Source organism: Esox lucius, chromosome 24 (assembly GCF_011004845.1).
Source record: "Esox lucius isolate fEsoLuc1 chromosome 24, fEsoLuc1.pri, whole genome shotgun sequence".
Lineage (NCBI taxonomy): Eukaryota > Metazoa > Chordata > Actinopteri > Esociformes > Esocidae > Esox > Esox lucius.
The window spans coordinates 17,636,117-17,651,581 of record NC_047592.1 but is presented as its reverse complement, the minus strand read 5'-3'; the positions used below and the strand labels follow the sequence as shown (position 1 = coordinate 17,651,581).

The following is a 15,465-nucleotide window of genomic DNA, read 5'->3' as shown; positions in this document are numbered from 1 at the left end:
GTTTTTTTGCTGCAATTAACGAAAAGGGAAAAAACACACCATCCCTTCTTGATTCAGAAAACACTGAACAAAATTGGAGATATACAGTACCGTGCAAAATTCTTAGGTCACCTGAAAAAATTTTTTGAAGCTATTAATCTGGCCAATAAATGTCTCTCGTTAAAACACAAATTAGAATAGAAGTAAACATTAAGTACATACAAATTAATTTCTTGTGTTGAATTTCTACTACATTAACTAATTTAACTACATTTGAGAGGACTTCAGTTCCCCACATGTACACATAGATTACACAAACACTTAGACTGGGCATACTGTTGTGGCAAACAAAAGTTTATAAAGATTAGGTGGAAAATAAACCTGAGTTATCTTAATTCCCCCATACTAAACATTTTAGAAGCACCATTTTTAATCCAAAGGTTTCCACAAAACAAGGAATCTACCTGAGTTTTTCCAATAGAAACTCTGTATGACAAAAGGTTTTATAACTAAAACAGTTTGGTGGAATGAATACACCCTTGTTTGGCTCATTCCAAGTAGGTCATATCTGCCTTCCGGAGTGGATTATTGACCAACCCTGACATTACTTAGTTTAAAAGCACAAATCAAACATTGAAATAGACACAAGCTATTAAAAGACTCAATCCATCGATCACTTAATAACACTAGCTGTCTCAGATGTTTGCTGCTGCAAATGTCAGATGCTGGCTAGCTGCAAACCATTGTTGCTCCTAGTTTACATTGTTAAGTATATTATTACTATACTTGCTGTATCTGTTATATTCAATACTTCTACCCATATTGTTCATATTCCCCATCCTACTCTTTTTTTTAATTGCTGCTAACTTAGATTGTTCTGTATATTATTGCAATATTTGTTTGCTTTATATATCTCTTAATTCTTACTACATAGATGTCGTGTGCCATGTCACAACAATGTCATTGTGCAGGATGATGCTGGGTTATTCAGTAATTTTTATTTTTTTTAAACGTTGAACTTGAACTTGTCTCAGACTAGTTTCTCAACACAAAACAGCAGGTTCAAAGTACTGCAAGTTCTATTCTAAGTAGGAGTGAGGCATAGGGTTGTTTTAAAATGACAACACGATTAGGCACTCGAGATACTCAAAAACTCTAAATATATGTGATCAAGATATCTTTCTGTAGAGCTGAAGTGTTTAAACTGTAGACAAACACTTCACCTGTGCAATATTCATACACCCAGTGACACTGAGCACCTGTCCTCAACAGATTATATTGACTCATTGAAGCAGATCAGTGAGAAATGATTGTTAGAGGTCAAAGATTTGTTAAACATACACGTCACACTACAAAAGATAACCCAAAATACTTAGATAAATGGAAATACATATGCACACAGTAACAATTAAGATTTACCAAAAATCTGTCAGTCAATCAAGGGCTACATTTTCAACCATTTCTCAAACAAAAATGAATACTCAAATCCTTAGAAATGTAATTACTGTATAACATGTTTCACCTTCCGGTAAAGTGGCCAAAGGCTAGTTTTCTACCAAGCTTCCAGTACTTGGATAAACTCCAAGTACTGATTTTCCAAAAGTTCAAATGTATTAATTCCATCATTGGCAAAAGTAAAAGCAGAAAAACACAAAAAAGCTTGGCTCAACTTTTACTTTTATCAGAGGTAGTAAATAGTGTCACACATTGTTGATGGCAAAATGCGTATATTGTTTTGAATTAAGTTAGTGGTTGTGATTCGAGAGTGAGTTAGTGTACGGTAGTCGTGAAACATATCTGTCAAGAGAAATAGTTCATATTTTTGTGCTTGATGTACTCCTCACAAAGCTCCCTTGATGAGGGCAGAGAGCCTCTTGAAAGCCTGTGGAGAAAGAGAGAAGGTCAATGTATTACTCTTACATTCATTTCAAGTGAATTTGTGTGTGTGTGTGTGTGTGTGTGTTTGCTTCACCTCATCAATCTGTTGAGGTGTGGAGAGGGAGAAAGCAGCTCTGACATAAGGACAAGGGTCAGAGCTGTTGATCATGAACACACCTCCGGGGACGAGCAGCACCTAGGATGACAGAGAATATTCAACCTCCCAGGACCAAGTGCCAAACTAAGACAGTAACAGTATATCTCCTGACAGAGCCAAACTGGTGTTGCTGTAGACCCAGTGAACTTCTGTCATAGTCCAGTGACTCCATTTGCGCTACTGTCATAGTTCCCCCCCCCACCCCCCGTATGTCTCTCTCTCAACACACAAACACAAACTTAATCTAAAAACCTGTACTGATTCACTGTCATAAAACTGCTGTATGGAGATTCTGTGCCGATATTAGACATGCCATTTCTTCCTTCTGCTGCTAGTCCCACTGCATAGAAAAAAACTAATTAATTGCAAATAGATTCATTGGCATTGCTAAGTGCTGAATATCCCACAATAGATTTATAAAAACCTGTATAGTGTGGGAGAGGTAAAAGACGCTATACCAAGCGAGCTACACTATCCAACCCCCTCCTCCTACCACAGACTAAGGCTCAGATGGTAGAGCATGGCGCTTGCCAGAGTTGCTGGATCCATTCTCAAGGGAGACTAGTACGAATAACCACTAAGATCTATGTGACTGAACGTTGCTCTGGATAAGCGCATCCACTAAATGGCAGAAATAATGTCAAACCTCACCCTGCCCTTGTGCAAATCCCCTGCCGCTCTTTGCATAATCAGATTTGGTCAAAAGCGCAGTAGATGTTTAGTCAGTGTGTGTGAGCTAGAGCAGCGCTTGTCAAACCTCTCCCTTGCTACCGGCAGACGTTCACGTTTTTGTTGTGGCTCCGAACTCGCTTTCCAATTCAAGTAAACGAGGTTGTGATAATTACTTGACCAGTTGAATAAGGCGTGCTAGGTCTAGAGATGTTCAAAGAAGTGGAACGGTTGCCTGGCCCCAATGAGAACCCCTGAGCTAGAGGAGCTTATGACTTCTATACACACACACCAGTGTACACCCACCTCCTTCTCCAGAGCCTTCTCCATGATCAACTGCTGGCTGTCTGTGATGCCCTTTAGCTTCATCCACAAGAACATGCCTGCAGCTGGGGAGTGCCACTCTGCCACATCTACACACCCACAGGAGAGAAAACCAGGGTGGTTGGGTAGCTGCGTGTTGTTGGCAGGTGCAGGTAGAATTTTTCTCAAATGTCTGTGGTGAACCACTATTTCACTCTTTGTGCTTTTAACAAAACAGAACGTCTTAGCTATATAACTAGTACCCATTTGAATGTCTTAAACATTGTTCTTAATTGTATTCCGAGATTACTTTCTAGAACACAAGTACACAAGGTTTAGAAGGGTTTTTTAATGGATTATTATGACCCTTTTAAGTAATTTATGATTTGTTTTAGAATCTACCGGGTGTCATTACCAGGTATTTTTTAACAATTTAATAATTTGTCATTTTGAAAGAATACTATTTATGTATTTTAATGTGTACAAAATGTTTTAATGAATGAAATGGAAACATGTAAAACATGTAAAATGTAAAAGATGTAAAGAACAGTAAGACAAACATCACAGAAAGAAAGAAAATTTAAAAGTATTTTAAAAAAAAACAAATAAAATAACTTTTAACTGTGCTTTTAACAAGGTGCTAGCATAACAGTGTGATGTGTTGGTTTTGTTATACATATTGTTTTAATGCTACGTTTTAATGGACACAACCACGGGAGTGAGGGAAACAAACCTTTGAGCCACTTGTCTGCTGAGGAGAGCATGGCGTCTCTCTGTGTTCTGTAAAATTCAATCACCCTGAAAGAGAGCAGGCTTTTCCTTTAAACTGTACAGCTTGGAATGGCTGATAAAAACCCACAAGAACATAGGAAGTTTAACAAGGTACAAGGTAAACAAGGTATGTTTGGTCCAGCATATTACTCAACACGTTCCACATTAGATTTTTGCAAAGACTCGTGTCGTCTGTGCCAGTGGTATGACCTTTGACCTACTCGTCGATGTGGTTGAGGAAGCCTTGTTGACCCCAGCGGTGCAGCAGCTGCGACACCATAAGCTGAAGGAGAGAAAGAACGATGGTGAGGTGAAGACCGACCAAACCAGAGAGCGGTAGACACCACCGCGTCCTTAGCATGTTCCAGTGCATTTCAGTCATTACGTTCTTCACTGACAAGTCAACGCAAGTCAACGCTTTTCTAGTCCCCCAAACGTAACAGGTCATTTGCTTTTCAAAGGGCGGGCTGCGAGTGGGACTAACTGGTTCCGCTAGTTGATTAACCTCTGATGACACTGATCGAACAGCTCACGCTTTCTGTCTACTTCCGTCTTGTGGGAATCACAGTCAAACATGCCGCTGATCTGCTCCGAGACTGTTAGAGTATGTTAGACTGTTAGAGTATGTTAGACTGTTAGAGTATGTTAGACTATTAGAGTATGTTAGACTGTTAGAGTATGTTAGACTGTTAGAGTATGTTAGACTGTTAGAGTATGTTAGACTGTTAAGAGTATGTTAGACTGTTAAGAGTATGTTAGACTATTAGAGTATGTTAGACTGTTAGAGTATGTTAGACTGTTAGAGTATGTTAGACTGTTAAGAGTATGCTAGACTGTTAGAGTATGCTAGACTGTTAGAGTATGTTAGACTGTTAAGAGTATGTTAGACAGTTAAGAGTATGTTAGACTGTTAAGAGGATGTTAGACTGTTAAGAGTATGTTAGACTGTTAAGAGTATGTTAGACTGTTAAGAGGATGTTAGACTGTTAAGAGGATGTTAGACTGTTAAGAGGATGTTAGACTGTTAAGAGTATGTTGTTCACAGAATTCAGTGGAACACTATTGTGATCATATTATGTCATTCGTTAATGACAAGTCGTGTCACTGTTTAAAAAGTTTGAGGCAGGACTCTGCATTGTGCTCCTTTAAATGATAATAATCGGGGTAGAATTCACCAGGAACTAAGTAGGAAGGAGGCGGGCCAAAACAGGCATGGACTACCTTAAATCGTCCAATAGCAAACAAGTGTTTTGTTATTGTGCCCTATGGAATATGAACCAGCAGCTTTCCTGTTTTGCTGCGATAAGTCGGAGAAAAGAAGCCTCTTATGGGATTTAAACAAGGACTGGGGAGATTACAGGCCACACAATACAACCAAACATGACATGAAAGGAACATAGTTTTGTTCTGTTTTCTTATTAATAGCATTTTAAAGGGGATGGCTTTTTACTAAGACATGCTAGCTATATGTGTATTTGTATTTACATCTATATTGCGACATATATATTAAAGGGCAAGTTGATCTATTAAAGGGCATGACAGGGTTAGAAGTAGAGGTTCATCCACCTGTGTGAAAGTGCTGGTGTGCATTGTAGAAGCCTGGATGTGTAGTACCACTCTGTCCACCAGTGGCTTGGGCCCAGTTACAAAGCCTATCCTCAGTCTGCAAAGATAGACAAAGGATCACCACACACACACACACAATCCTTGTGGTCCATGAAGACTGATAAAAAGTAGACATTCCAGTGAAGGAACATCACAACAACAGCGTGTCCTCTCTCTATTGGCACAGCTGTGCTGAATCCTGTGTGTGTGTGTGTGTGTCTGAGCTGAAAAACAAGAAACACTTAACCCACCGAGTACATAATATCTAGTTTAATCTCTCTGTAAATCAGTCATGACTTGTTCAACGACAATGCCACAGGCTACATACCTCACTTTAAACAGATCTTTTCCCCCATACTCACATTTCTCTCATTGTCCAATTTCTGATAAGGGCCTTTTCTGAACAAATACAAATCAGCTGTAGATTTTGCCTCGTCACTCTGCTTCTTATCACACTGCTTGCTTATTCAAGATAATTTTGCTCAAACATTTACATGGGCAGGAGGAGAACGCATTACCCCTTGAGCAACCACAATTGAAGTCAAAGACACCTGACCTATACCAAGGGCTTGTTAGAAAGGGCCAAGATGAGGCGGTCCTGTCCAAGACCAACCCGTTCAGTCTGGGCAGCGCTGGGCCAATTTGTGCCGTCCTCTGTTTGGAAATCCCGAACGTTGTATGTATGCCGTTGCCAGGATTTGAAGACATGGCCGCAACATATGTTTCACTGCTAACTTATCTCAGTAAGGTCAACCTGTATTAGCAAAGATTGAATTAATACAGTAACTTTCTATTTCTATCTAACCTCTGACCCCACATAGTCACCCTGATGACAGGATCTTTGAGAAGGAGTCTGTCCTGATGATCCGCCCATCGACGTCCATGGAAAGGAAAGTGGGAGCCCACGGCTACACAAAGAGAGAAACGGAGGGAGAAACAGGCTGAAGCAGACCGAGAGAAAATTAGTCTTCTGCTCAATTATGAAACCCCAAATCTGTATAAGCACCTGGACGCACCTTCGTAGAGGTTATTATTGTCTTGTTTACCTTGTCAAACTGCAGGAAGTAATAGGGGTCGTCCTCAATAATGAGCAGGTCGTACTGCCTCGCAAGCTGACAAAACAAGGACAGAACGCTGATTAGTTCTGGCGAGGTACACCCGTAGAGAAACCAGCCTTCCACCGAAGCCTGAAAAGGAACGCGCATGGTTCTCCCAGGAAACAGCCGCTCCTCTCCCTTCCAGACATGAGTCAGTTTTTGTGTGAGGTGTTTTTTTTCTTCCCCCTGATCAGAACCAAGTGATCCGACCACGACCACATGATTTGACCGGAATCATGTGAGCTGACCCCAAATCGTGTGATCTGTAGTAGTTTACTAGAAAAGTATTTGATCAGGGCCCAGGGCTCTGTTGACTGTACCTCGTAGACCTCCCACTTCCTCTGGGCGGTCATAGAGGCCCCGGTGGGGTTTCCACCGTTGGGGATGGTGTAGAGGACCCTGGGTATGGTGCTGTGTGGCTTGTGGACATCGGCCGGGTCCCAGCGGGACAGCACCTCCTTCAGCCCCTTTGGGATCATTCCGTATTGGTCACTCGGCACGCTGACCAGATTACATCCCAACGGCTGGAGCTGTGGATGGACAACAGTGTTTGTGTCTGGGTGTGTAAGCTATAAACTGTTACTTTATTGCTGGTGTCAGAATCACTATCTGACCCACTTTAGAGTGGCCTTTGATGCTAATAAAGACGCTCAGAACCATCCGTGGTCGCGAAGACCGCTTCTTACTGCAGCGAGGGTTCCGGAATAGGTGGGCGCATCGATGAGAACGTTATCTCCGGGATTCACAAGCATTTCAAACACCTGCCAAGCCAAGAGAGACAAACATGTCATCAAAATGTTCTCTTGTACATGGAAATAAGTAGCAAGTGAGGGGACGACTGGAAACAGTGTCTCCAGACAGTGTTTGTTTAAAATGTCTCCGTAATACCTTGGAGAGGCCCTCTTGGCTGCCAGTTGTAACGCACATGTCCATTTGGCCATTCTCAGCAGTGTAGTTGGCTGTAGGAGGATTGTGAAGGTCCTTCTGAAGGGTCTTCATCCAAGATAAAAGCTCTGGGATTCTAGATAATATAGACCGGAGGACAGGGCTAAATGAAACGTTCCGTTCGTATGGGTGCATCCTAAATTCCTGAACAGTCTGATGTTGACCTTGTCCCATCATGTCGTGAAATGAAGGTTAGTGAACATATTCACTCAGATTCTCCCCATTATGAAGAATCCTGCCGTTACAAAACTGCACCTGATCTTAATCATTGTGAGGTAAATCCTTAGTTTACATAACAGGGTGATATTTGACATACAGCCTTGGTTTAATCATCCTGTCATGCCCTACGAGCTATGATTTGACAAATGTGAGCATACACACACATGCACGCATTCACACACACACAGCTATATAAGCCCTTATTTACACAGACGGTTGTAAAGGTAGATAAGAGGCTATAAAGAGATAACCTAGCTTCTACAACCACCATTGACTACAATAGGTGTCATGTTGCTCTAATCGTTTAAACAAACAGAGCAAAACACTTTATACGGATCATAATGACACCTGATGAAACTAATACTTTCCAGACGATTGTACAATAAATAACGCATAGCTAATTCTTGACCATGTGAAATTTCACGACTTTTTCATTTTCAAAACGATTCCCCAAACTCTACAAAGACCAGGGGCGACTGGTCATTATGTTGTCAACAGAAAGAACTGCAACACAATTATGTTATTTTTATTTCTCGAAGATTACTTCCTAAAATGTATTATCTATGCGTTCTGATGATTCGAGCTGCAGTAGTAGGCCATAGGCTAAGCGTGAATGTGGGGCTAGCCCCTCTCTCACAATACAATGTACATTGTACGTGTGAAAATATGAATACGCATGCTCAGAATGTTAGTGTGATCAATGTAGATCAACGAATTTGATGCCAAATGGGACTGACAGCCGGTAGCCCTACTACTGCGTCATTTTGTATTTCAGACCTAATTGGCTGCTTGTCTGGGGCAAACATTAGTCGGCAAGAAGAGCGAGGAGGGTAGATTGTCTTGGCTAGCTTGTTAGCTTCATAAATGCCAGATAACTTGAGAAAATGAATAAAGTGGATTTCATACTCGAGCACCAGTTTGAAACCCTTAATTTGGAGGAGAAACTCGAAGTAAAGCGACTTGGTGCCCATCAGCCACAGGATATTGTCATTGTCATTAGGGTTAGGGTATGCATGAAGTGTACAGGGAGGAAATAGCCAAGCAACTGGACGAGACCTCATTTGTTGCCATACAGGCAGATGAGACAACTGATGTCTCCAGTAAAGCACAATTGGTGGTTGTGTTGCGATACATGTTGCCTTTTTTGGAGTTTGTTTTTTGGAGTTGGTGGAAGTCAAAGATAAAACTGGACTCGGCCTCTGTAATAGCATCAAGCGTGTGCTGGAACCACTGAAGCTGGGAGAAAAGCTGATCACTCAGATGATGGTGGGGTTGTAATGTCCGAGGGGTACAGACGCTAATGAAAGAGACATAACCACATGCCCAGTTTGTTCACTGCTATGCTCACTAGCTGAACCTGACCTTGCAGCAACTTTGTTCAGCAAGGATGAGCATCCTGAAGGTGTTTTTTGCAGATTTAACTGCTTTTACCACCTTTTTCTCTGGCGCTCCAAAACGTGTTGCGGCACTTGCTGAGGCAACACAGAGACGCATTCCAAGGCCACCCGCTGTACAATGGAACTTTAAAAGTAGAACCTTCAATGCAGTTTGGGAAAACCATGCTGCGCTGCTCCTGTGTATGGAGGACATACGCACACAACCAGGACGGTATGAGGCCACCATAAGTGAGGCATACGGCCTGTCAAAACAACTGGGCCGAGCCTTTCTGCAGCTGCTGGATTTTTTTCTTCCTTATGCCAGAAGTTGATGTTTTATACAACACTCTGCAAAAACGGAGCATCGATGCATCTGGGATTAGCAGTGCACTCACCCGTTCCAAGGAGAATGTCCAGAATATGCAGAAGCAAACGGATGAATGGGCTGCCACCGTTCACGATGGAACAGACAAGCCAGGCCGATGAGTAACCAACACAGCGCTGGTGATGAAGGAGGCATGCGACACAGTCATCTCCCAGGTGGAGCAGAGGTTTTCACAAAGTGACCACCTGATCTCTGCCAAGCAGGTTGAAAGCTCAATCTTCCCACAATTTGTCCTGTCATTCCCTACATCTGAGCTTGACTGTGCGGTGAAACTATGGCCTCTAGGAAACGAGGAAAAGTTGAAGTCTGAGCTGACCACTCTGTACCCCCACACTGAGCTTCACACTTGAAGGACTGTCCTGTTTTTGTTAGGATCCATCCATGAGAACCACCTAGAGGCTTTTGCTGAGACCGACACTCTGCTGAAAATTATCATAACAACACCTATGACGACATTCGAGTCAGAGAGGAACTTTTCCACCTTGAAGAGGGTGAAAACCTTCACTCGCAATACCATGGGACAGCCGCGACTCAACGCATTGGCCATGTTGTCCATCAAAAGCCAGCTGATTCAGCAGCTACATGACTTAATTCCCAAAGTCATTGAAAAGTTTGCCCAGAGGAAGAACCGCCGTGCCACCTTTCTCTTCAAGTGAGCCCTCAGCCTTGGTGAGTGAAAGCATACTTTATCATCCTGCCTTTGTGGTGCTGGTCCGAGCATTGGTCATATTTTTGTGCTGGATCGATTGATATAGATGGTGACGAGTGTCAGTGTGTCCATGCTTATCTATTAAGGTTGTTGTCATAGAATGGATCTGTATCAGGTTTGTATTAGGTTTGTAAATGTGACAGTGGTAATTTTACATGTGTGTGAGAGAGAAGGAGAGCAATTACACAAGGTCTCTCTCTCTCTCCAGTATGTGTACTACAACACCTGGTAGAAGCAAGCCACTCTGTCGTTAAAAGTGTTTTGTGGAGCCACGCTGTTTGTTGATGTGTTAAATAAACACATCAGTAGCAAGAGGGAGTTTTGTAGCTTTACTGGTATGTATCCTATATTTTTAAATGGTTTAAACCAATTTTTTACATATAAAAACGCCACTGTCAAAGACTGACATTTGACCAGCTGAAACAGATCCTACTAAATAATGTATGCAACCAAAATAGAACCCAATTCCAGACAGACTGTATAGGAAGTACCGTGGCATTTGACGCACAGCTTTTGTCTTCTCATTCGCTCAGCGACTTACCCACTGGAAGCAGAGTACTGCAGAGCCCTCTTCATCATGGTCTCGTCGAACATGAGCGTGTCCCCATTCTTCACCTGGATGGAGCAGGACTGGAAGGGGAAAGTGTTGGGGTTGGGCGCTCCTCCAGCCAGGGAGATCAAAGAGGGGGGTGACCTCAGCTGAAGCTCAGCTTGGAGATGTTTCCAGTGGGAGGAAGGGATTAAGTCATTTCATTACAGAGGCTAACAGTGAAATCATAATAGTTGGAATGTAGATATTTTACGCAGCTGAACAGAATCGGACAATATTTGTCAGTAGTCTACAACCACAACAACTTACTTAACATCCGGATAGCGGAGGGCTTCCGAGCTGCACTGACAGCAGTCAAAAACCGAGCGTAGTTCATGGCTCCTGAAAAATCCCCACCAAACAGGGAGGTTACAATTTTATTAGTTTTTAACCTTCAGCAACAACAACACAACATATTTGAGGGGAAACTACACACAATAATATCATTTATTTTATATAATGCTCTCTTTACAAGGTGAACGAACAGAGGTGGAATCCCTTGTCTACTAAATATCAATGAAAGTATTACTCTTCAAGATATGAAAATACTGTTCATTAAACAATGTGACATCACCTCATCATTAACATCACCTCATCATTATTCAAAGGTCTTGATGGTGATATAGTGATGTAGGGTATTATACAATGTTTATTTGAGTGTAATATATTTGGCATTTCTACAGTGTATCTTCTATGATATTGATGAAGACCAGCACCTTGCACAGACCTTCCGAGGGGCATGTGCTGAATCTGAAACAGTGGACAGAGTTGTCGGCTCACATGGACGGGCACATGCCACTGGGTAAGGGCACTATATAGCAACGGGGCATGTGCTCTGCACAGGTTGCGCTTTACATGTGCACGTGCCTGATCAAGTCTACAGACGTAGGCCATGCCATGCATGCAGCCACTATCTTAAAACAGCAGGAATAATAGTGTCCTCTGGTGGGAAATCTTTGGACTGCCATTCTAATCCTACTGTCTTGTTTCTACAGTACAGTACGACTAGCATGGATTATATTGTACTAAGGGCATCATGAATACAGAGCAACGCTAGTAAAATAATGCACAGAGGTAGACTGGACGGACAACAAAATCTTAAAATATGAATAAACTTAAAAAAAGATCAACGAACCGTCAACGTTGAGACCACGACCTTGCGTATCTTGCGCTCAATCTTGGTGGCCGCCTCTGGATGATGTATTTTTACATTGGAAATACTATACACAAGTGGTCCGAGTATGAACTACATTACCCAGGTGTAAAGAAAAATACGTTTAAACCGTGAAATTGCTGTAGCCCATATGTATTGCGTATGTCAAGTAATATATATAGTGTATATATATAATTTCAGCCTGTCCCCACCAACACATTATCTGAGACAATTTATGAATAACTCGGATCAATGAAACACTGGTTTCTAGCCAGTATAGTCCTCGCGACGTCTAACCGCCGAAGCGGTAGGTGGCAACACATTAATCCACGTAATCGCATTCGAAGTGAACCATGATCTTGGATACTGTAGCTAGCTAAATAGCTTTTTAGGCTTATTTGTTTTGTGTACTTTCAAATAACGGCGTGACTTCATTGTTCAATTCATAAAGATAATGAGGATCTTCTTTGATGGAATGCAGTTGAATTGCCACTTTAATTCATGGGCTAATATTTTAACTAGCTAGCCAGCCAGCCAGCCAAATAGTTTAGGTAGCTAGTAGTCGTATCACAACCCCGTGGTTGTATTTTGTGTATGCAACGACAGCAAATGTGTTAGCAAACTAACTATGTCCTACTTACCACGCAATCAACTCGCGGAACAACTCTTGTGTACAATTGGGTTGCACGTCTCTTTATAGCATCGATAGAGCTAGCTAACTAGCGTTTGTTTATCTACCTGCTCGACTACTTACGCCGACAACGACTCTTCCGCATACAGATAAAGCCAACTTACTGGGATGTAGCCCCGTAGGATCCATCTTCTAGTACTTGTTGATATAACCAGTCGTTTCGATGGGCAAAAGGAAGGATATGATCCATCCCAGATTTCTTTTAGGTAAGTGTGTTCAATGTCTCATCGAGTCCAAGACCAATAACCATTATAGTTATAGATTAATAGAGTGAATATAAATGGCTGCTATAGACAATATTCGTTGTCAGAGGTGACAACAGGATAATATTTCATTTTACAGACCTCGTGCAAAGAGATTTGCTCATGCATGCATACACTGAACTAATATTATCCGTAGCTTTTTCCGGCATCAAACTCACAATCATTGGGGTTGTCCGCATCTTGCTCTACTGAGGCCATACCAATCATTGGGGTTGTCTGCATCTTGCTCTACTGAGGCCATAACAAGCCAACTAAATAAGGCAGAATCTGTTTCTCTATCATGTCTTCATTTTGTTGTCTGCTACCACAGGTGATGGAGGCCACCTTGGGTCACAAAGCCTCCATAGGAGGAAACACAAGAAGCACAAGAAGCACAAGAAGAAACACCACCGTGAGGATGGCCACAGCTCCTACTCCGAGGCCCTGGAGTCAGACTCTGGGATCACCGTCAAGCCCCCCACGCAGCTCAGACTAAAGATCAAATTAGGAGGCCAAACACTGGGGACAAAAAGGTGAGACCACAGTGTCCAGACTTTTGCATTCTCACAACACATAATGCCCCTTGAGAAGCGTCACCGTAGACCTCATTCAGTGAGACCTGATTCAAAGTGTGAGTTTTGTGCCCCCCGCCCCGCCCTGGTGAGCCAGCGTGCCAACGTTCACATTGGTCCCTGGTGTAGCCCGTTCCCCATCTCCTCTGATGATCGTGGATGACGATGAAGACTCGGACGACGATGACGACGACGAGCCTTCCGAGGGGGTTCCACTCGAGCAGTACCGGGCCTGGCTTGGTGAGTCCGAAGGTCTGTCTCTTACGTTCATAATGTCCACCCATATGTAATATACACACGCCATTCTGTGTTTGTCATATATGAACTTATTCCACACATGCCTGTAATAATACAGTTATTGCACAAAGCAGAGGTTTCATGTGAAATAATCCAATGTCAGTTCTGTTCAGTGTCTCGGGTTTCACTATATTCACAATACAGTGCACTCCTTTTGACCCTAGCCCTGGTTGAGCAGGAGTAAAACAACATTGTGCTATTTTGGTTGCCTCGCAAAGCCACCCGATCCCACGAGCTCACACTTAAATGCTACACTTTTAAATGTAAGTTTGTGGGATCAAGCGGCTTTGCTACGCTACTATTTTGGACAGCATCCATGGGTTTTACACATCCTAACCGCGCTCTTGTTATCTTTCCGTTCCGTTTCCAGATGAAGACAGTAACCTGGACCCGTCCCCACTGCCAGACATGGACTCAGACTCCCCAGGGGGGCTGGGGGGGCCAGTGGATGAAGAGGAGAAGTGGCTCGATGCCCTGGAGAAAGGAGAGCTGGATGACAACGGAGAACTGAAGAAGGAGATTGACGAGTCCCTGCTCACAGCCAGACAGGTAGCGTAACAGAAACCAGGTTCCTGTCTACTTTGACATCATAGCAGGGCTCACTTTCACTTGAGAGTGTGACTTGACTCAAGGAAATGTTTTCAGGACAGGTTTCTATATAATCTGAGAAATGGCTATTAGTAAATAGCAAAACAAATTGCCCCCAAATATTATTGTATTATACAGCCTACTTACACTGACTGGTTGTGCGTGTGTCTGGGCCCTACAGAAAGCCCTCTTGCACAAGCAGCAGAGCCAGCCTCTCCTGGAGCTGCCCATGGGCTACAAGGAGAAGGAGATGACCGTCGAGATGATGCAGAAGAGAGAGGAGCGCGCACGCAAGAGGCGTCTGCAGGCGGCCAAGAAGGCTGAGGAGAACAAGAACCAGACGATCGAGAGGCTCACCAAGACCTCCAAGGCCAAGATCAAAAGCATGAGAGAACGAAAGTCCAAACTGACCCAGTGCCCCATGGTGCGCTACTGCGACTCGGCCCAGGGGATGGGGATTTCCTTCCCTGCGGGGGTGCCCCCTCCCACCCCCACCCCCCCACGCCCCCCTCCCCAGGCACCGGTAGGCTGCGGGGTGAACGGGTGCAGCAATCTGAAGAGGTATTCATGCTCCAAAACAGGGACCCCTCTTTGTAGTCTTGAGTGCTACAAGAAGAATCTGGTCCTTTTAGTCCAGAGCGCCGCTTGAATTGAACTGCTTTTAAAGCTTTCAGCTTGGCAGCAGTTCAAACTTCAGGGCTAAATCCACGGACAATGTGGAGGTTATTTTTCATTCTGGCTGATTATAAAATCCCTTCTGTATTTTTCCGCTCTGTATGATGCCCAGAAAGTGTTCCTTTTGGAATTATGTAGATCTGCAGACTTTCTTTCAAATCAATGCATCAGTCCTATAGACAATTTATTCCTGATATAAAATGCTTTACTAATTGAGCTACAGGCACATCAGACCTTATCAGGAGGCAGCATATATTTATTTAGATTTTACATCCTCAGTTTGTGGTCCACACGATTTAGGTTGAATAGAAATTAATTGAAGTTATCATTTCTTTTAAACAGGAGTACTAAAATAAACCAGATTCTCCCTAAAATTACAGAACACTTATCTCAATGATCATGAAGGATTTACATCTGTGTTGGTGTGTGGTTAATGGTTTCATCAAAATGTTTACCAAAATGATGTACTGTACATAAGCAGGAATATGTTACTGGAATCAAGAACATTACCATAACAAAACAATGTTGTTTTCTTTTAATTAAATGTCACACAAATGTGCATTTG

The 15,465-nt window shown here is 42.7% G+C and overlaps 2 protein-coding genes across 5 annotated transcripts; one reads left to right on the top strand and one right to left on the bottom strand.

Moving 5' to 3' along the window:
- Positions 1-1,634: 1,634 nt before the first annotated feature.
- Positions 1,635-12,717, bottom strand: aadat (aminoadipate aminotransferase). Of its 3 annotated transcripts, XM_020043379.2 has the most exons (15): positions 12,477-12,590; positions 11,818-11,928; positions 10,953-11,024; positions 10,635-10,803; positions 7,348-7,480; positions 7,146-7,220; positions 6,780-6,989; positions 6,409-6,474; positions 6,188-6,270; positions 5,324-5,420; positions 3,979-4,040; positions 3,720-3,784; positions 2,990-3,096; positions 1,952-2,053; positions 1,635-1,861 (listed from the first exon to the last, which is right to left on the bottom strand). In XM_020043379.2, exons 3-15 carry the CDS (start codon positions 11,017-11,019, stop codon positions 1,820-1,822), a joined length of 1,278 nt encoding a protein of 425 aa, XP_019898938.1. In that variant the 5' UTR covers positions 11,020-11,024; positions 11,818-11,928; positions 12,477-12,590; the 3' UTR covers positions 1,635-1,819. The 3 variants fall into 3 exon arrangements, with proteins under 3 accessions (XP_019898938.1, XP_019898937.1, XP_019898939.1); XM_020043378.2 differs by lacking the exons at positions 11,818-11,928; positions 12,477-12,590 and adding an exon at positions 12,631-12,717; XM_020043380.2 differs by lacking the exon at positions 11,818-11,928 and having other exon boundaries at positions 12,477-12,583.
- Positions 12,617-15,459, top strand: ino80b (INO80 complex subunit B). Of its 2 annotated transcripts, none has more exons than XM_010898426.5 (5): positions 12,617-12,732; positions 13,100-13,301; positions 13,438-13,580; positions 14,008-14,186; positions 14,407-15,459. In XM_010898426.5, the coding sequence occupies exons 1-5, from the start codon at positions 12,690-12,692 to the stop codon at positions 14,872-14,874; spliced, it is 1,035 nt and encodes a 344-aa protein (XP_010896728.4). In that variant the 5' UTR covers positions 12,617-12,689; the 3' UTR covers positions 14,875-15,459. The 2 variants fall into 2 exon arrangements, with proteins under 2 accessions (XP_010896728.4, XP_028973247.1); XM_029117414.2 differs by having other exon boundaries at positions 13,438-13,592.
- Positions 15,460-15,465: the final 6 nt, after the last annotated feature.